This window comes from Corylus avellana, chromosome 1 (genome assembly GCF_965113065.1).
Source record: "Corylus avellana chromosome 1, dhCorAvel1.hap1.2, whole genome shotgun sequence".
In the NCBI taxonomy this organism is placed as follows: Eukaryota; Viridiplantae; Streptophyta; class Magnoliopsida; order Fagales; family Betulaceae; genus Corylus; species Corylus avellana.
In genome coordinates this window covers 39,035,869-39,057,573 of record NC_142490.1, presented here as the reverse complement: position 1 = coordinate 39,057,573, position 21,705 = coordinate 39,035,869, and the positions used below count along the sequence as shown (strand labels likewise).

General features: G+C 34.2%; 1 protein-coding gene and 1 long non-coding RNA gene across 2 annotated transcripts; both read right to left on the bottom strand.

Annotated features, from left to right (window-relative positions):
* Positions 1-7,149: 7,149 nt before the first annotated feature.
* LOC148589813 (uncharacterized) lies at positions 7,150-10,315 on the bottom strand. The gene is made up of 6 exons (XR_015909812.1): positions 10,038-10,315; positions 9,733-9,858; positions 9,543-9,603; positions 9,378-9,437; positions 8,020-8,067; positions 7,150-7,368 (listed from the first exon to the last, which is right to left on the bottom strand). It is a non-coding gene; the product is annotated as an uncharacterized LOC148589813 (long non-coding RNA).
* Positions 10,316-15,239: 4,924 nt separating this feature from the next.
* Positions 15,240-17,119, bottom strand: LOC132172226 (senescence-specific cysteine protease SAG39). Its single transcript, XM_059583689.2, has 2 exons — positions 16,141-17,119; positions 15,240-16,031 (listed from the first exon to the last, which is right to left on the bottom strand). The coding sequence occupies exons 1-2, from the start codon at positions 16,580-16,582 to the stop codon at positions 15,454-15,456; spliced, it is 1,020 nt and encodes a 339-aa protein (XP_059439672.1). The 5' UTR covers positions 16,583-17,119; the 3' UTR covers positions 15,240-15,453.
* Positions 17,120-21,705: the final 4,586 nt, after the last annotated feature.

The window sequence follows — 21,705 nt, the reverse complement described above, 5'->3', positions numbered from 1 at the left end:
TTTTTTTTTCTTTTTTTTTTTTAATATATTTTTTTAAAAAAAAAAACATTTTTTTTAATTAAAAAAAAAAATTAATATATGTGCCACGTGTCGACGTCTGATTGGTCCACGTGTCCAGTTTAACGGTCAACTAACGGATGGACTAATTTGGTCACTTATCAAAACCACAGGGACCTCCTGTGATAAAAATGAAAACCCAGGGGGGAAAAAATAAAGTTGTGAAACCCTAGGGACTAATTTAGTATTTAACCCTTAATATTTTGCGCCATTATAAACCTAACATATAATTCTCAACAAGTCATAATACTGCAAGATAATTGCTCTCATCATATAAGTTTTTAGAAAAATGCAAAAAATATTCTTCTCCTTATTTCCTTCCAACAAATGTCCATAAAAAAAAAAAAAAAAAAAGAATTTGTGAGAGAAAAAAAAAATACTAATCATCTCGGATTTATATGATGAGACAATTTCTAATATCATATCCTTAGAGTAATTTGTTGTAATATATGTGTTACAAACAATTACTTTCTTTTAAAATCCTTTTATTATTTATTTAATATCCATGATTTTCTAGAAATTATTATTGTGACCGTTTGGTCATTAAAGACCATTTAGTTTCTCTATACGTTTTTTACCATGAGTGGCCATTGATTTTCTTTACCGTTTATGCCCTTAGTCATTAACATATATTTATGGCCTCTTGATAACAAATCTTTCACTTTTGATTGTTAGAGTTTAATAACCTTTATGGACTTTGACCATTTGCTCATTAATAAGTGTTTTACGGTTTTCAGTTTTTGGTCATTATTTTGTTATGACATTTTGGAGAACCACCAGCCCACACGTTTTCTATATATATATATATATATATATATATATATATATATCACCAAAAAGGAGAATGAGGATGTGATTACTTCTTTGGCTCAAAAGGCCTTGATATTTTTACCACATCCTGTTTTCGTGTAGTTGGGTTATTTTTCATTCCCCACTTTGCAACTAATTTTGGTATTGTATTACATCATCTACTTTAAAGAAATTGGGTTGTTCTATTACTCTTCGTTATTGGAAGTGCGTCCTTAACGAAGGTAGACGCTATAGTCTAATCCTGGGAGGTTGCGTGTCAAAGGATCCGATCGCACCGAGTTATACACTCCGGGAGGCACGAATCAACCTTTAAGGACAACGCTCTTGTGTGATTCTATAGCATTGTGAGATCTTTCCATACTCTACTTTCATCTCTTGTATTTTATTTATTTTATTGTTAATTTTCATATTGTAATTATTTTATATCAATGAGAATTTGTGCACCATCCAAAATTATTTCCAACAATCTTAAAGGTTGATTCGATGGTTGCACAAATATTTTGATTGTAAGAGTTTTCAATTATTTGAACTCAATTTATGGATTGTCAAATAATCTTTTATTGTTGGGTTACTATTCTTACAATAAAAAGAGTTAAGCCTTTTGATGGATTTTTTAGAACTTAGCATTTTTTTGTTATGTTGTGCTAAGCTTGGCTGGATAACATCCATGTAAATTAATAATAATAATTGTGAGTGATTACTCATTTTTGTGATGGAGAAAATACATAGGTATTGCTAATTGTGTGCAGAGAATACCATTTTGCTAAAGATTTTTGCAGGTAAGCACATAGTAAGAGGAAAAGATGTGGTGCGCGTATTGATTCGATTGGTTCTTACGACACCTAGTTGATATGTAGTGACGACAATCTATTTTGGAAGATATTGGAGTAAAGCTGTCGGCTCCGCTGTGAGTTTTAAACTCTGATTCATAGGTCTTATTTTTTAAGACATGATATACATTTCATTTATTAAAATGAGAAAAAAAAAATTGAGGTTATGATGGTGCTCCTTGATTGAATTAAAGTTGGTGCAAAATTTTATAATTACATGAATTTTGTATATGATAAGCGGTGGCTTCTATTGATTCATCTATTTTTTTAAAAAAAATAGTATCTAGCATTTATGTTAGCTATGACATGCTAGATTAGCATAACCACTTTAAGTTATTTGGTAATTCCTTATATATATCATTCAACTTTCAAATTTCCTGACATGATGGTTCAAAATAAAATATATGTGATTATTGGTGTTCCTTTATATTGATGCTCATTTGATATATGATAAATTTATCATATCATTAGATTGATACCAATCTCGTATTTATGACAATGAGCCAATAATAGTTGATTATTATATGGTTGAGCTTGATACTTTGCATATTTATTGGAGCTTTAGTTAAAAAGATTTTATTTTTAAAATCTAGATAGAACTTGAAATATGCAATCCCTATATATATAATATATAAGGATCATGTTAAAAAATCACAAGTGATGATTAATATTTTTTTAAAAAAACAGCTTTAGAACTGTCAATTGACAGAAAATAAAGAAGAGGAAGTGACATATCATACTTAGAGAAAGATGAGCTCATAGAAGTCTTTTCTTAAAGCACTTGTGAGCTATTAATGAAAATTTATTTTCTTGTGAATATTTGGTTTATTCCATTAATATTTAGCATGATAGATTTATACATGTAAATCTTGGCTACATCAAGGGGATGAAAAGAAATTAGAATATTGGAATAAATGATGAATTCTATAATTGTCAGTTTTGGGCTATTCACCAAAGTGTGGGGGGAAGCCATTATTTTGTTTGTCACATTCATAAGCATTGTTTGGAATACCTCGAAGTGTGGGGGTATTTAACAAATGTTATGTTACCCAAACCTAAAATGAGGAAACTTGGTTTTAAAACCTATGATTGTGATTTTATTGGTTTTAAATGTAATAATTCATGCTATTGATTCCCTACTATCAAGAGTGATATTTTAGATTACAATAATATTATTGAATCTAAAAAAGGTTATTATCTTTGAGCATCTGTTCCTTTGAAAAATAAGGAAAAAATTATTTCATGATTTTTTTGTACTTCTAATAAAATTGTTGATGATGTGTAAGAATTGAGAAGAAGCAAGTGAACTAGAACGAAAAGGAATCTCGGTATGGATTTTATTGCTTATATTGTTGATGATGATCCAATATGTTATGGTAAAGCAATTAAATCTCTATTTGATTCATTTTTTGGTTAGAAGCTATAAATAATGAACTGGAATACATTATGCCTAACCATTATTGGGAACTCATTGAGTTACCTTCTAAGAGCAAATCAATTGGTTATATATAGGTGTTTAAGAAGAAGTTTAAACCAGATGATACAATAGATAAGTATATGGTAGACTTGGTAGCTAAAAGCTACAAGTAAATGCAAAAATGTTGATTATTTGATACTTATTTTCCGGTTACTAAAATTGCATCTTTTGGAATGTTATTTACCATTGCTTATATTTATAAATTTGTTGTACATCAAATGGATGTCAAAGTTATTTTTCTAAATGATGAAGAGATTTATATGGAGCAGCCCGAGGGACTAGTAATTTCCCTTCAAGAACATAAAGTGTGCAAACTAGTGAAATCCTTGTATGGATTAAAGCAAGCTCCTAAAAAGTGGCATGAATAGTTTGACAAGGTGATGTTGTCTATTGCATATTTGATTAATGGTGCAAGTAAATACATAGCAAATTTTACAATAATGAATGTGTCATTATTTATTTTTTAATATATTGATGACTTGCTTATTTTGAACTAACATTAATGTTGTGCATAAAGTTAAATTATTTCTTGCATCTAATTTTGATATGTAAGACATAGGTAAATCTAATGTCATGTTGGACATTAAAGTTATTAGAGATAATGATTACATTATTTTATTTCATACATATTATGTTGAAAGATGCTTAAAAGATTTGAGCACTTTTATTATTCACCTATGTCTACACCATATGATTAAAAAATACACTTGGTTAAGAATCATGGTGATAGTGTTTAGCAAGGAAAAATATGCACAAATCATTGGTAGCTTGATATTTTGACAAATTGTACATGCCTGCTATTGCATATGTTGCTAGCAAATTGAGTAGATATACTCATAATTATGGTATTGAGCATTGTGATGCTATCTCTAAATTGTTGAGATTCTTAAATGGCACAATTAATTTTTGTTTGTCATATTGTGATTATCTTGCTATCTTGAAAGGATATTGTGATGCTAACTGCATTTTTGATTCAGATGAGCAAAGCCTACTAATGGCTATTATGTGTTTACTCTGGCTGGAGGAGCTATCTCTTGAAAGTCCTTAAAGCAAACTTGCATAGCAAGGTTTACTATAGAGTCAGAGTTAGTTGCTTTGGAGAAGGCAGAAACTGGAGATAAATGGCCGATAAGCCTATTGATAAATTAATTTGCTTTTATATGCTAATTCAGTTTCACCTGTGTTTCCATTGTGATTGACAGGCTGCCATAGCTCGAGAATAGATCAAAGCTTTATAGTGAGAAAGTGCACAATATTGTGAGGGAGCTTATTGAGACCGGTATATGTCCATGGACTTTGTGAGGTCATAAAAGAATTATGCAAATTCTTTGACCAAGCCATTAGCAAGAAGGCTAGTGAGAGAAGCATCGAGGGGGATAGGACTGATACCCAAATCATGACACTGTGATTGATACCCAACCTCTGTGATTGGAGATCCCATGAATGAGGTTTAATGGGAAACGAAGTCACAAGTGAAATGAGGTATGGTACTGTCAATTTATGTTTATTAACTATCTTGTTGAAAAGATTAGTTATGAGTCCATCCCTATGGTGTAAGACAGTACAAGATGCAGAGTGATTAAGGATGAGCTTAAAGCTCTTAATGGTTCCATAGTCCCTACCTGTTGGGATGGGGTGTTCCCTGCACACACTCTTGATTGATACCACCTATATGAGTGTGGAGGTGCTATCTCCTATGAGACTTGGGTAGGTCTCTAGAGCGCTCATGAAAGCCATTTTATGGTGTAATAACAAAAGATGCAGAGTGAGTAAGGATGAGTTTAAAACTCTTAATGGGTCCATAGTCCCTACTTGTTGGGATGGGATGTTCTCTGCACACATTCTTGATGGACGCCACCTATGTGAGTGTGGAGGTGGTGCCGCTTCCTATGAGACTTTGGCAAGTCTCTAGAGCACTCATGAAGCCCAGAGGCGCATGGCCTGTATAATGCGCCAACCCGCTATAGAACAACCCAATTTTCTTTATTTGATTTGATTTGACTTTTGGTTTATTTGATTTGATTTAATTTTTTGTTTTTGGAGAAAGTTATGTGGATGATAAGTTTGTTTAACTTGTGGATTTGGTTAAAAGAGTTTAACTCTACCAAGATTCATTAAGTTCCTACTTATTTATCCTAGGTGCGGTTAAAACCTTCGGGTACCACATCGATGCATACTTTCAATCTCCTATGTTTTAATGTTTGTAACATGTGGGGGATTGTTGTAATATATGTGTTACAAACAATTACTTTCTTTTAAAATCCTTTTATTATTTATTTAATATCCATGATTTTCTAGAAATTATTATTGTGACCGTTTGGTCATTAAAGACCATTTAGTTTCTCTATACGTTTTTTACCATGAGTGGCCATTGATTTTCTTTACCGTTTATGCCCTTAGTCATTAACATATATTTATGGCCTCTTGATAACAAATCTTTCACTTTTGATTGTTAGAGTTTAATAACCTTTATGGACTTTGACCATTTGCTCATTAATAAGTGTTTTACGGTTTTCAGTTTTTGGTCATTATTTTGTTATGACATTTTGGAGAACCACCAGCCCACACGTTTTCTATATATATATATATATATATATATCACCAAAAAGGAGAATGAGGATGTGATTACTTCTTTGGCTCAAAAGGCCTTGATATTTTTACCACATCCTGTTTTCGTGTAGTTGGGTTATTTTTCATTCCCCACTTTGCAACTAATTTTGGTATTGTATTACATCATCTACTTTAAAGAAATTGGGTTGTTCTATTACTCTTCGTTATTGGAAGTGCGTCCTTAACGAAGGTAGACGCTATAGTCTAATCCTGGGAGGTTGCGTGTCAAAGGATCCGATCGCACCGAGTTATACACTCCGGGAGGCACGAATCAACCTTTAAGGACAACGCTCTTGTGTGATTCTATAGCATTGTGAGATCTTTCCATACTCTACTTTCATCTCTTGTATTTTATTTATTTTATTGTTAATTTTCATATTGTAATTATTTTATATCAATGAGAATTTGTGCACCATCCAAAATTATTTCCAACATAATTAAGGAGCGAACATTGGAATATCTTCATTATAGAAGATGCTCATGCTGCCATTTGACTTAGCTAAAAATAAGAGATAGTTCTCATAAGTGAGAAAACTTTTAATTTCTCAAGCTTCCTTACCCACCTCATTCTATGACCCATTGCATAGTTAGCGTAACATTTCTCCAAATGAGAAATAATATCATAAAGTCGGTCGATGACTATCCATTTCTAAACCTCTTGGGATTCTCATTGACACTACTACTTTCAACAGGTCTTTAACCAACTTAGGTATTGACTTCGTTAATATCGCTATATTTAAAGCACGTTGAAAAGTAACATCGTAATAGCTTGTAACTCACTACAGGAAATTTGCTCTTTAGCGACGACCCTGAGTCGTCGCTAAAGGCCCACATGTCGTCGCTGATGGTCATCAGCGACGACTATGGTCGTCGCTCCCAGTCGTTGCAAGTAATCCGTCGTTAAAGAGTAAACAGCGACGACATTCAATGTCGTCGCTGATGATCATTAACAGCGACGACATTTGTCGTCGCTAATAACTATAAAAGTTTGTCGCTGAAAATGCTTGTTAAAGTCAATGTCGTCGCTGATGACTCACACATCAGCGACGACATTTGTCGTCGCTGTTGACTCACACATCAGCGACAACATTTGTCGTCGCTGTTGACTCACACATCAACGACGACAAATGTCGTCGCTGATGATGCACATATTAGCAACAACATTTAGCACACATTAGCGATGACATTTGTCGTCGCTAATGACCCAACACATCAGTGTTTCTAATGATCGTCGTTGTCAACATCAAATGCTTTTCTTTTTGGCCGATTAATGTTTTAAATTGGTTGGTATAAATGATCTAAACATAACAATATGTTAAAGCTTACTAAAAAACTCTTTCTAATTAAATATGTTAAAAGGTCTGAAACAGAGTTAATTACAAGTGAAGAAGTCTCAAAAATGGCCCGAGAAAACTACATAATTGTCAAGTTTTCAAGTAAGTGCCAAAGAAGGCATACATCAACAACAATGTTCCTTGAGAAATTAAACTTCATATGTAGCTAAGCAGCCAAAAAATGATTACAAAGAAGGCTTCCCAGATGTAAGAACTGATAACTTGTACGACTCATCAATACCATATGTAACTGCACGAAGAAGAAGAGCATATATTAGACAATAAAACTCACTTAAAAACTACAAGCATGTCTAATATAATAACCACATAGTTGGACAAACAGTTGCTACTCAAATATGATAAAACGCAATAGAAAAAGAACACTGTCCGTCATGTATCACAGTTACCAAATCTTAATTTTGCAACAACCTAGCATGCACACACTCATGATGGATTGAACCCACCCTCCACCTTTTGTGTATGGAGGGAGGAGATTCCTTTTGTACCAAAGACCATCAGCAAGCCTTGAACAAACATGTTTGAGTCAAGTTCACTAAACTCAAACATCTTTTTTTTTTTTTAATGAATACTCTAAACTCAAACATCACTCGAACAAAACACAAATATGGATGCAGTTTGGTAGTTTCATGAACAAAAGAACAAAGGAAAATTCTCCAGGGCAATTAGCGTTCAAGAGGTCATAGAATTCATCACATAATTAACTACATGAGTATCCACTAATAATTGATTTTGTATGAAAGCATTTAAAGAGTGATTAGGACTTGATATATATCAATGAAATTCATTGATGAATTTGAACATTACCAATATGTGGATTTGAAACAATTAGTTGTAACATGATATTTCAAATTCATGAAGCAAGTGATTTGTTGAAACAAACCTCTCATTTTTCTCGATTCTTTTCAGAAGTCCAATCCAATGAATACACCTGCAAAATTCTTAATGATTAAAACTTCTATTTAACCCCATCTTCTTGAAGTGGCATCACAATGATAGCAATCTAATAGGTGAAACATGTATTTCTTAGCTTAACACTCACTCAGAAAGGCCAAAAATAAAACAATTGGAAATTAGGTACTAGTTTCTAGTAATAAACATTACAGAAACTACCAGCCAATATCAGAACATTAACTTATCATAAAAAGAAAAGGAATAATTAAAATTGCCCAAGAATAAAGTTACTTTCTATTCTGCAGCCACAAGGTTTAACATTTATGTTATCTCTATTGCAAGGGAATCATATCTTCCATATAAAAATATTAAAATGCCTCAGTTCCCATACTCTTGCACCAATCAACCCTGCTCTTAAGAAACCAACTAATAAGAGGGAAAAAAAAATTAAAAAAGAAAAATTGAGCCTAGGCTCTGGGTATTTCTAGCTTCTTTGTCTTTCCCAGGGATGCTTTCAAGATCCCAATTTCCCTTAATAACTGATTACCTAATCCAAGAAGTATATGAGAATAAATAAATACGCAACAAACTAGTGTTTCTTTTCTTTGTTGTTTTGATTAGAAAAACGCATCAAACTAATGTGAGTGGCATAACAAAGCACCATCTTCCGGTCAATTCAATCACATTTTCACAAATTCCCAAATTAACAATAAATATAGGGATATTTAGACATTCTCTTATCTGCCTCTTATCACAAATAAGAAAAACACGATGCAAGAAGACTATCCTAGTTCACATAATCGTGACCACCAATGCTGGACACTTGTTAGGGAAATGTTGTTTATGAGAGAGAAGAGAGAGGAAAGAAATACATAGTTATGATGATTTTACTTTCCAATTTCTTACTATAGAAATAGATGCTGAAAGGTATGTATCTGTATGATCTTATAAATTTTCAAAGGAATTCATAAGTTATTGCGTCCTTGCATCTAGATCCTTGGAAGTTACATACCTGGGCGGCCCATAACCATGTCGAAATCTAACAATGTGTCCTTGCCAACTTCCAGATTTCTTTCCAAATTGGAATTCTCAAATCTTGAGAAGAGTTGTAGGTGTAGCCACAAAATTCATTGAACAAGATTCCAGAACTGGAACTGGATGTCTAAAACTTACCCTATATTAAGAAATATAACTACAAAGTACCTACTTTCCCCCTATGACCTAGCTCTATCCCCATTTTGACCACTTCATTTCATTCTCATAACACTCAAGAAACTACAACTTCTGCAATTTAAAAAATAGAAAAGAGCAATTGCCACAGAAAAATTCTCTGCTTCCAATGATTACCTTTTCTTCTTCCCACATAGCAGCTATCCGAAGAAAAGGTATTGATTGGTATTTCTGAGCCTACACTTCAGCAAATACAGAAAAAGTTCAATAACTGAAGTGTCTGAATCAAAAGATAAATAAGAATGCATAAATGGTAGATTAAAACAGAGAAGAAATCCATACAAGTGTATATGCAAGCCTCTGCTTTGTGTATTCATAACCAAGCTCTTCCATCTCCTGTATTCTTTCAATTAAATATTTTCCAAGCAATTAACCAATCAAAACGAAAAACAATTAGACAGAAATAAACCAAAGATAAATTTATAAGAGAGAGAAAAAGTTAGAAAATGGCAGCTTCCTACTAGAATTTTACCTAATTCAATCAATTTGTCAGTTGTTGAAGCCCCTTATTGTCCAAAGATTTCATGTTTGGAAAATTAGAGATTTGAAAAACGGTGAACGGTGAAGTAATGGGAGAACATCCAAGTAGTTAAGCACTCTGTTTTATAAAAATAAACAATAATTAGCCAATGATCCAATTGGAAGCTGCAAAATCAGAATGATATATAATACTCACCACCACACAAACCAAACAGATCTGAGTAACAACAAAAACCAAAACACACAAAACACAAACGCATCGAAAAGAAAACCCTAAAAATTCCAAAAATTCCGCACCGTCCATGTCCAGCAGCGAGAGCCGCTTCTGCTTGAGTCGCTCCCTGAGCTCGCTCACCGTCTCCGTGGCCGCCGCGTGGCGCTCCTTGAGCTCCGCTACAGACATTATTCCTTGAGAAAAAAATGGTCGACTAACTAGAATCGGCCATTTTCAGATTCCACTATTTGAGCCCTAGCGTTGGTTCGTGGTCGCCCTTGGACCTAATTGCGTAGCGTTCAAAGTGTTGAAGGGGGTTTGTGTAGGCTCGGCGCTGACAGGAAGAGGAGGAGGAATAGGAGCTGAAATTTAGGGTAAAAATGGTTGCGCACAAGTCTCCCGCGCCCTTCTCAAATTAATACTCGCGCTCTAAATTCCATTAAAATTAATTAGCGACGACCTTCTGTCGTCGCTAATAAGAATTTTAATTTTTTTCTTTAATTGATTAGCGATGACATGTGTCGTTAAAAAAAAAAAAAGAAAAAGAAAGAAAGGAGATAGAGAGAGAAGAGGAGGAAAAGAAGAAATGATAAAAAAAAGTTTGTGGAAATAATGCCTCATCACAAACTTATCCATGATTTCTTGTTTTTGTTGCCTATGCTTTCTTTTATTTTAGGAATATTTTTTCTTGTTCTTTTTACTATGTTCTAATAATTTTTGTTTGCCACGAAAAATTAGTTATATAGATTGCTTATTCTTGATATGCGTTTCCAGGCTACAGAAAGCCCTAGGGAGAGTGCTTGTTTGGAGGTGCCTAAGGTGACTATTATTCTTCTTTTAAGTCTTTTATCTTCTATACAAAGACATTCACACCCATATACATTAATTTTAGTGCTCTGTGTAAGGCTTTACCATCATTTATAAACAGGGAAAGGAGTCTCATTTGGAATCAAACATAGGCTTTGAGGATGACAATGGAGAGGTGACTACACTTACTTTGATATCCAGTTTTAGAGAAATTTCCTGGCTGTGGAATGTTATGTTCTATTAAAGTGTGATATATTACTTCTGGTTGAGAAGAGAATTGAATAGGAATTGCACAATGTCTTCCTCCCCCCCCCCCCCCCAAACACACACAGACGCTTCACTCATACACATGCATATACATGTACACACTTTAAGTTCAACTTGATGTTTGTATACTTGTTTTGTTCAAACTTATTTTGTGTAATTTTAAATATGCTTCTATTTCATGTTGGTATACATCGTTGGATCTTGTGAAATTTGACTTTCACTCCTTTCTTGGACTTCTTTACTTAAAAAAGATCATTTTTTAGGTATTTAAGTAAAAATGCAACAAGAGTTTACTTATATTAAGAAAAAAGAATAAGAGAGAGTAAAAGATTTGCTTGGACTTCTTTACTTAAAAAAGATCATTTTTTAGGTATTTAAGTAAAAATGCAACAAGAGTTTACTTATATTAAGAAAAAAGAATAAGAGAGAGTAAGAGATTTGCTTACATGGTAAGGGGTGGGGGTGGGGATAGTCTTATGTTCATCAGCAACTTGATTAAATGGTCTCATGTTTTATTAAGTTTTTATGCCTATTTTTGCAGGTGGATAATGTTTGCAGTCCTTTCTAGAAAATGATAGCTTGGAGTTTGAGGAGATTGTGAAGAAATATTCTAATGAACTATCTGAAACAGTATTTTTTTGAAATCCTTCTTTAGAGTGGTACACAATGAGGAACTTATTGCCATGTAATCAGCTTTGTCTGTCAGTTTGTAGTTGGTGAACTTGTAAATATTTTGTTCTTATCTTGTTGATGTTTACCGTTACATGTAATTATGTCTAGATTCGGGTTTGGATGTTTATAGTTTTTGTACAAAAGGCATGTTTGTCATACTTGATGGAGTTTGTGATACTTGCATGTTTGTGATTAATATGGAGGTTCATTTTTTATGGATGATTAATGAAAAATTCGTTTAGGATTTAACGAATTTTTGATGGATGATTAATGTCGTTTCATGAATATATAGTTCAAACAAATGTGATGGATGATTAATGTATATTAGGTCAAAGGCCTTTCAAAGGCCCTACAAATTGGCCTTTCAAACAAATGTGAAAGGCCTTTCAAAAAAAAAAAAACAAATGAGAAAAAAAAAAAAAAAAAGAACCTAATTTTCTGACGTGAGACTTCTCCCATGTCAGAAAACATCCTGACATGGAAGAACTCCCACGTCAGAAAATTCTGACGTGGGACTTCTTCCACGTCTGAAAATTTTTCTGACGTATCATACAGTAAAATGTTAGAAAATTCTAATGTTCTAACTACTAGCATGTTAGGAAAAAAATTTTACTGACTCCTATGCTTTTGACATTCAACACAAGTCAGAAAAATTTTCTAACGTGTCAAACCCCATAAAACGTCAGAAATCTCCAATAAGGAATTTTTTTTTTTTTTTTTGGTAGGCAATGGTAATTTCCTACAAGTCGCGAGATCGAAAGTTTTGCTAAGCTCATAATCATCTCCCGCACCGCAGGTATTAAGTTCCCACCTCTAATTCATTCAACACGCAAATTATGTATGGGAGGAGTTTAAAAAATTAAACTCTACTCAACCATATTCTAACTAAGTTCAATAATCACTATGTAATTCTAAGCATACCAATTTATTCCTCAATATTATGGAATAAAATTATGAACAAATATATTAAGGACATGCATGTTATTACATGGAATAATCACACAAACATTCCAATTATAAACTCTTAAACTCATATGGAATAATCAGACATAAATCCCATTCATAAAATCATATTAATGATTCATAAAGAAAATTCCATAAAAATAGTCTTATACCAATTATATTCCATATAACACATATTTATTTCACAATATAAACTATTATAAAAATGGCTCAAAACCCATTTGGATAAGAAACCCTACCCGAGCCCAATCATTTTGACCCAAAAATCTTTTCTCTTGCCGAGCCGTCGCCGCCTACACTGCACACAGGGCTTCCTCTGCCGCCGGCGAGCATGGAAAGCACAATATCCGACCATGCCGCCACTCAGGTTTCCGTCGCCGACCTTCAATAGAGGTGGCCACAAATCAGTGCCGCACTCCGGCAGGGAGATCCCGACAGCCCCATGGCCGCGCACACTGCCTGTGGTGTGTGTCCAAAACGCGCTCTACAAGCGACTGGGTTAGATTTTCTCAGACCTTCTTCAACCTCTAGCGAAAACTATTTTGCTGCTATTTTGCCCGATTTGGATCCGAATTTCATCTCTCCATAAAACTCACCATTTTGATCCAAATCATATACCGTTGAAAGGTTACGAAGGGTAGATTCTAACCATAAAATAATAATAATAATAAAAAAAAATAACATTGAGGGAATAACAAACATAACCCATCGGAGAAATTCCAGAGTTTCGGCCAGTGAAACTTCTATATCAATTTCCTCCAAATCTACTCATCCAATGATCACAAAATTTTGGGAGCAAGTTTCTGGGATCATAAACTATAACATGCTCAAATTTCGTAGTCTAAATCAACTATTTGATGTGTGCGCCATCTGAGACCCGAAAATACACAAAGAACCATATTTCATCAAACAGGCATATACATTCAACGAAAACAATTTGACTCTGATACCAATGTTAAAAAAACATAGAAACATACGTCTAAGGATCCTTTTACTGGTTGTTTCATGTTGGTCTCCATTCTTTCACTCTTTCACGATCAAATCATTTCTTATTAGTGGTGGTGTTTACTACGAGAGCAAAACACACATGTTCCACAGTCTAAGAGCCTCACATTGTCTAGAAAACAAGAAGAGATATGGCACAGATGCTTTGAAAAAAGTTTTTCCTCAAAAAAAGTTTTCCATATTTTTTCACCATTCCTTAATCCTTATAGCCGTGTATTTATATACACACCTTTCCAGCATGTAACTGTTTGACAGTTACATGCCAAATGTTACCAAAGGTAACAGTTGGGCTTTTGCCAACTGATGTGCGCCCAAATATTTCTACATCTAGGTGCAATGCATATCATTGTTGTTTTGCCAAGAGTTTTAAGAACTCTTGCATCATTCTGTTGCCATACGTAGATGATATGCTCGTTGCAAGGGCTAGTATGAAAAACATCAATAAGTTGAAGAACTAGCTATTAAAGCAATTTGCAATGAAAGATTTGGGAGCTGCTAAACAAATCCTTAGGATAATCATAACCATTTTGGACAAGGTCAATGGTACAATAAAAATGTGAACATGACGGTTTTCATGACAAAACATTACTGGGACCAAATAAATGAACTCGTCAGTGTTTTGTTATGACGGTTACACCACAAAAATACATAAAGTATACCAAAAAAGGAAACCAATCAAGTGTTAGAAAGAACAAAAAATAAAGACATCATATAAGAAGTAACACATCGAATAAGGTCAAAACATAAAACCTAACAATTGATTCTAAATCATGAAAGTATCGCACACTCAAATATAAAGTTAAAGTTACTTTGATATCCATTTAAGAGTGAGACTTTTATATATGCAGCAACATACTTGGTGCATTAGGTGATCCCATAGGGTTGTGGAAACTCCATCTTCAAGAATGAATCTAAATTCTTTGACTAGATCAAAGATATAAGAAATTTTCCATTGAAATAAATTTAATGGAATAATTATTCTCAGTCCATGACCATGGCATTTTATTATGAGCTACTAAAATACTTATTCTTAATGAAATATAATTTCACAAGTGAGAAGATAATTATATGATTAAATTGCGTACTCAAAGGTAAGAGGTAATGAATTAAAATGACAGTCTAATTGACTTTAATTCGACTATGGAATATTTTATAGAGGAATCAAATGTCAAAATAAGAATTATTTACGTGATTAATTGATTATTTCAAAAATATTTACTAGAGTTCAATTACAAATATTTACTGAAATTAATTGTAATTATTACTAACCTATATATGACAAATCATGAAATAACAAGTGTCACAGGCCTATTGGAGGTATATATATTTTTTCCTGTGGATCCCTCTTCAAGTTAATGTAATTTGGCCATGGTGATAAGCTTTTGTTTAATTAAGTGCAACTCAAATTTTAGTCTCATCCATAATAGTACAAAATAACATCCTCATTATCTTCTGTTCTAATTGAGGGGTGATCAGGTTTTCCAGGTTGCTTGGAACAGAAGGGTTATCCGTCAAAAAGATGGACTTCATGATATTATTGGCGATTTCCAATACCTATTACAAACATTGAGCATACAATTGTAGATGTACATATTATTTAGGCAGACTTACAAACTAAATATACCCAATTTGAAGGGAGACTAAGCCAAAGGCCTCCACAACAAAATGGACATCAATATGAAGTACTAGAGAGTCTCAGCCGACCCAAAAACATCAATTTGAAATAGAAGTAGCATGCAATATAGGCCTGCATATATAGATGACTTATATTAATATATCGGCAACCTAAGCAGTTGGATAGGAAGCTAGTGTGGCAAACCCACAGAGCCCGAGGTCTCTCTGTATCCTCATGTACCCACCTTCACCCCAGTTCTCGCCCCATGAGTTCTTCAGTAACCAATAATCGATGCCATCAGGGGTGGTTCCAAACCCAACTGCAGTAACAGCATGGTTTATGACCGTCCCACATTCTCCATTGAATACTCCGCTAGAATAGAAACTAAAGGCTCTGTCGCCACCATCAATGCCAATTGAAATTGGTTGGCGGGCCACGTGCTGCAATAATTCCTTCTCATTGATGCCAGGTATATCAGTAAAACCAGTAATCACAGCTGCACTTTGAGATGTTTTCCCGGCGTCACAAATTCCTTGCGTAGCCACGTATGGGTAATTTGTTTCAAGGGTGATTCCATTGTTTTTTATTATATAGTCAAAGGCATAATTCATGAGACCGCCATCGCAGCCTTTATTGTAAACGGTTGAACAGTCCATCAGTTGCTGCTCAGACAGGGAGATCAAATTGCCAGTTTGGATCTGGGTGATCCCCTCTACCGCTGCCACGGCTGAAAATGCCCAACAACATCCTGCACGCATACCAATCAACCATGATAGAAAAATTAAATGGCTTAAGTTTTTTGATAAGTGGTAATTTAACAAGAACAATAATAAGTGCGGAAATTTTCAGGGTCTTACCGCATTGTCCTTGGTTCTTAACCGCAGTAACAGCTCCCTGGTCTCTCCAATCCACAGTCGTTGGAATAACATCAGTGAGGCTTTCATGCGTAAACGATGTGGTTCCGGTGGACCTTGATAGATTGGTCATCTTGAATCCACTACGAGAGGCAATGAATTCTTCAGGTGATAAGTCTGCAAATTCGTTGAGACTTAACTTGTACGTGCGATTCCCTTCACTGTTGGTTTTCTCTATAAATTCTGCATTTTGTTTGAATATCTCGAAGCGGCTTTCCTTCTCTGTATCGTCTACATAATTGCGATTATATTGAGCCTGCCATTGCGAGTATTTCTCAGCCATGGAAGCTTCTTGCAATGCTCGGGACGTGGCTTGAGATGTCCAGCTCCCCAAAATTGTCAACACGACAATTATAAATGTCTTCCCGAGTACTACTAAAGCCATTGTTTACAAAATGATCGAATAGGGTTGTTTGGCTAATGATTTGTGAGGAAGAAAGTATATACATATATAGGAAAAGATAACATCCTCAACGACCTTGACAAAACCATGAATTCTTATCCGAGGAGGCCAAAAATAACAAAAACAGAATTAAGATCATTTTGACATCCTCAATATTCTATAACCATAATATCTTAATTTGAGAATGGCTTAAAATTAGAAAAACATATATACCTAAGAAATGTTTTTGCGCGTTTCATCGCTGTCTAACTAAGTAAGGATTAAAATATTGGTCTAAGGGGGCTGAAATCGAGGGAGTCTTAGGCACTCCCTAAAGTTTGTCTAAATCATAGTCTGATCCAGTCTCACCACGGCGTCAATGAGAATCAAGGTGGTTTAGATTAATCAGGCATAGAGATTTCCATTGCGGGATTTGAACCCATACTCTAGTGGTTACCTAATCACTTTGGCACAATGGCAGAGCTAGAATTTTGGTTGAGATGAGTCAAAATTAAAAAATAATAATAATAAGAAAAAAAATAAAAAAATATATAAGTGACAAAATAAATAAAAAAATTCAACAAAAATTTAATTTTTGTTTAAAGTATAATTGTAACTTACAATTTATGTTGCCATGCCTAATGTTAATTTATTCAATTTTCCTCGACGAGTCTTCATATTATGAAATCGCTACATAATTTTTTCATGGCCGACAATCCTAATTAAATATATCATTTTTAGAGTTTGTTTGGGATTGTGATTTCAAATTGCGTTTTTGAAATTCATACTTTTTAAAATTGCATATGCGTTTGGTACATGTTAAAAAAAATACATTTTTATTTTTTTATCAAATATTTGTTATGCGAAATCGTGATTTTGGTTTAAATTGACGCTTTTTCAAATAACCACCTCTAGCTTGCTTATAAAAATTACAATTTTTTTTTTTTTTTTTTCCTATTTTAGATTAAGTGTTTTTTAAATCGAAATGTCAAATCCTTTACATTTTATGATATTTTTTAAAAACGCAGATTATTCTTACGAAATCGTAATTTGAAACACCTACACCCTTAATATATGTAACCAGGCCATCTTTTATCCATTGATCTCCCATTCAAACAAAAAATGATTGATTTTTTGTGCGAAGTCTTTTAACTATACACCTCTAGGCTCTCAACAAAAGTAGCTAAACAATTTATCTAAATTATTGAACAACTTGAAAAAAGAAAAATTTGGCTGACCTAAAGAATTACCAAAAAGAATGAATTTGTTTCAAACTTTTGCGCCACTATTCACTGAAGAAAACACGGAGGTCAGAGTTGACCGTTCGAAGCCCTGTTCGCTGCCCGTTAGAAAGCTACTGTTCACGACACAGTTCACAAATTGGTACTGTTCACGACATTGTTTACTGGAGGTCAGAGTTGACCGTTCGAAGCCCCGTTCGAACGCTACTCACTACAAAAAACAAGGTCATTAGCGGCGACTTTAATGACCCAAAATTGGCCACTATTTACCAATAGCGGTGACACGTGGCCGTTACTAATCCGACGGCAATGCCAAATAGTGGCGACTTTTAGTGTCGCCGCTATTGACCCCTCATTAGCGGCGACATTTTGTCGCCACTAATAGGGGTATAAACGAGCCGAGCTTGAGTGAACTTTCCTTGTTTGGGCTCAGCTTGTTTAAATTTTACTCGAGCTCGAGCCGAGCTTAAGGCCGAGCCAAAAAATCGAGCTCGAGCTTGAGCTCATAATAGATCGACCCGAGCCAAACCAGTTCACGAGCTGGCTCTTATATTTAATTTAATTTATTAATTAATTTTTTTATTATAAATTTAAACTTCAAGTACTCTTAAACAGCTCAAGAAACCAGCTTACATATGAGCATTTGCTTAGTCTGGCTAGCGAAGTATGGAGCTCGAGTCAATACAACAAGGTACTGAGTTTCGAAGATAAAGGATATGCATCATTTTATTATAAAATGATGTTATTAGAAAAAAAAAATCATCAATTTTTAATATTAATATGAGGGATTATGTGAATAACTACCAATTCGAGCCTTATATGAGCTGCTCACGAGCTTAGCCGAGTCGAGCCGAGCTAGCTTCATTTAATATTCGAGTTGAGCACGAGCTGAGCTTATACGAGTCGAGCCCGAGCTTACTCACGAGACGCTTCGCTCACTTAACAGCCTTAGCCACTAATGACTTTTTTTGTTTTTTTTGGTCGCAAAAAAAGGTTTGAAATAACCATAGTGTTGTCGCTATTGGTATATCATTAGCGGCGACCTTCAGAGTCGCCACTATTGGTATGTCATTAGTGGCGGCCTTCAGAGTTGCCGCTATTAGTATGTCATTAGCGGCGACTTTGAGGTTGCCGCTAATGATATGAGAAAAATAATAATAAAAAAAATATATTAAAAAAATCCTAGGTCGCCGCTAATGATATATATAAAAAAAAAAATAGCAGTTATATGAGCAAATTAAAAAAAAAAGAAGCTTTTATTATATATAAATTATAGGAAATCAAAATAATGTTCATGGAACACACTAATCCCCCAAATAGGGGCAAATAATATTAGCAAGCACAAACAATGGCTCTCGCAACCAAATAAATTACAATAAAATAACTAGCTCGAAAAAGAAGCGTAATTAATAACGCTATAAGAGTATAAAAACTCCTTAATGAACGAAACACAATAGCATACCTAAATCTCAATTTGATTGCTCTATAAAGTAAATAATGCTGAAGGTCAAATAAAATGCTATACAATAACAAAATATGCAAATAAGGCATGTTGCTATCAAGAAGAAATTAAGATACTTGTTCCATGGGCAAAATACATCCCTGATACTCATGAATTATATTATGCTAGTCATTTAAGGCAGAGGGTTAGTAATTTTTCTCATGATTCATAACAAATGGATAAAGACCAACCAAGTCAGCCACTAGCAATCAAAATTTCCAACAACTCAATCCTAGAAAGCAATAAGAAAAATGAAGATCGATTAAAAAAGAACATTATATTTAGGAGCAAAAGAATTGCCCAACATATACAACAAAGATATATGGTTTCTTACTGAAGCTAGGAAAACTTTGGCTGCAGCCATAAAGTCCTCTATTTTTCCTCCTGTACAAGATCCGATATATACTCTGTCAATTTTCACATCTTTGCATTCTCTTGCTAAAGCCTGATTATCAGGAGAATGAGGCTCCAAAGATATATAGACATCATTAATCATACTAAAAGGAAAATCTTTCTGTCAAGAACTAAAACAGAGACAAGCAGTTTCAGTAGATAAAGTACTATGTGATCCAAATGACGTCTGAGGAATCTGTAGTGCTTCAGAAAGTACTACCAAAACACCCGTAGATGGTAGGTGATTAAAGCAGAAAAAGAAAACGAAGGTTCGCGTTTCATTTCTTATTGACAAATTGTAAGACATCCATAAAAGAATAGAAAGCTATAATGTTAAGTAAATTTTACCGAATTTGTACACTAAAAATGATTTAATGACAAAACCCACTGATTCAGGAAAACAATAATAATAAAGTAGATTTATTATTTATGCTTTAGGTTTCATTTTTCAATAAGAATTGAGTTTTTCCTTTCCTATTAAATTTTGTTTTCCTTTTCCAATTAGGTGTGCTTTTTTATTTTCCTTATTAATTTAGGAGGTGCCTAGCCTATATAAAGGCATCTAGTCTTTGTTATTTTTCAATCCAGTTTATACTATCAATTAAATTTAAGTCTTTCAGAGTTATTTCTCTGTTTGTTTATTTGGGACACTTAAGGGATTTTCTCTTCCCTATTTGCTATTTTCTCTCTTCCTGAATTCCATTTTCTTTCTTCAAATCTTAGTTTCTGCTGCTTTTATACGCTATCAAAACAATCCTAGCTCTGATACCAACTGACGCCGGGCAGAATTAGGATTGTTTTGATAGCGTATAAAAGCAGCAGAAACTAAGATTTGAAAATGTTTTGTAAGTGTGAGCAACTTGTATTTCCTTCTCCTTTTATAGTAAATGATTTCCTCGGTTTGCTGTCCTGGAGTGGTTTTTCGTTGAAGTGGTTCTTCTTGGTTTCCACTTCGTCACCAAAAATATTTGTGTTCATGCTTTATCGCTTTACATATTTTTGGTGATTGTTATTGCTGCATGTGAATAATTTTAATTTCGCATATATTTTGTTAAACACCTATTCAACCTCCCTTCTAGGTGTATTTGGGAGTCTTAACGTATTTTCAATATCTATCAGGTGAATGTCATGCGAATCGGTTCTACCAAGACTGACAAAGACCTCGCCTCAGAATCGTCCGGCGAGGCACGAAGACCTTATCTCAGGCTCGCTGGACAAAGGATACCTATTCAGCAAGCTCGAGGGGTAAGCCCTACACGCATATTGTGCCCCACAATGCCTAAGGTCGCTATCAAACACCTTGTGATCGACTCTCCATGCTTGGTAAGAAGGAAATAGGTAACTATATTTACAAGTTCGCCAAAGATTCCCGACGTTTGCCTATATACACAGGTTGGCCATGGGAATCAAAGGGTAACTGTTAAGGAGAAAATATCTCCCCATGGGTCCCACCTACTTACATTTATTTATCAATATGTCATCACCCACTCACAAGGTGACATGTGTCCACCTTTGTTGCATGTTGTGTCAAATACCCACCTAAATTAATAGGCAAATACTTGATACGTTTTACTCGCAACTGCACAAGATCATTTCCACGAGGATTGGTAAATTATGCTTAGAAGTAATTTCCTATTTAATTAACAGATAAAACTCAATTGTCACGATTGAATTAAAATAAAGAAATAAAATAAAAGATAAACTAAAACTAAAAAGGATTAGGGTTTCAATATCCACCACTAATCATGCTCAATAAGATAACAATATATATGTCAATGCGCCAATCATACCGGTATATTTAATGTTTGCCAACCTAAGGGCATGGGTGTATACTATAATTTGTTTCTTTCTTAAAGGATTTAGCATGGGTGTATACTAAGTTGTTCTTTAAGAAAACATAAATCTGTAAAAATCGACAAATACATGAGGTCTAGGGCATGGGTGTATACTCCTGGTTCTCCATGTTGATTAACCCAAGAACCCGTGAGAAA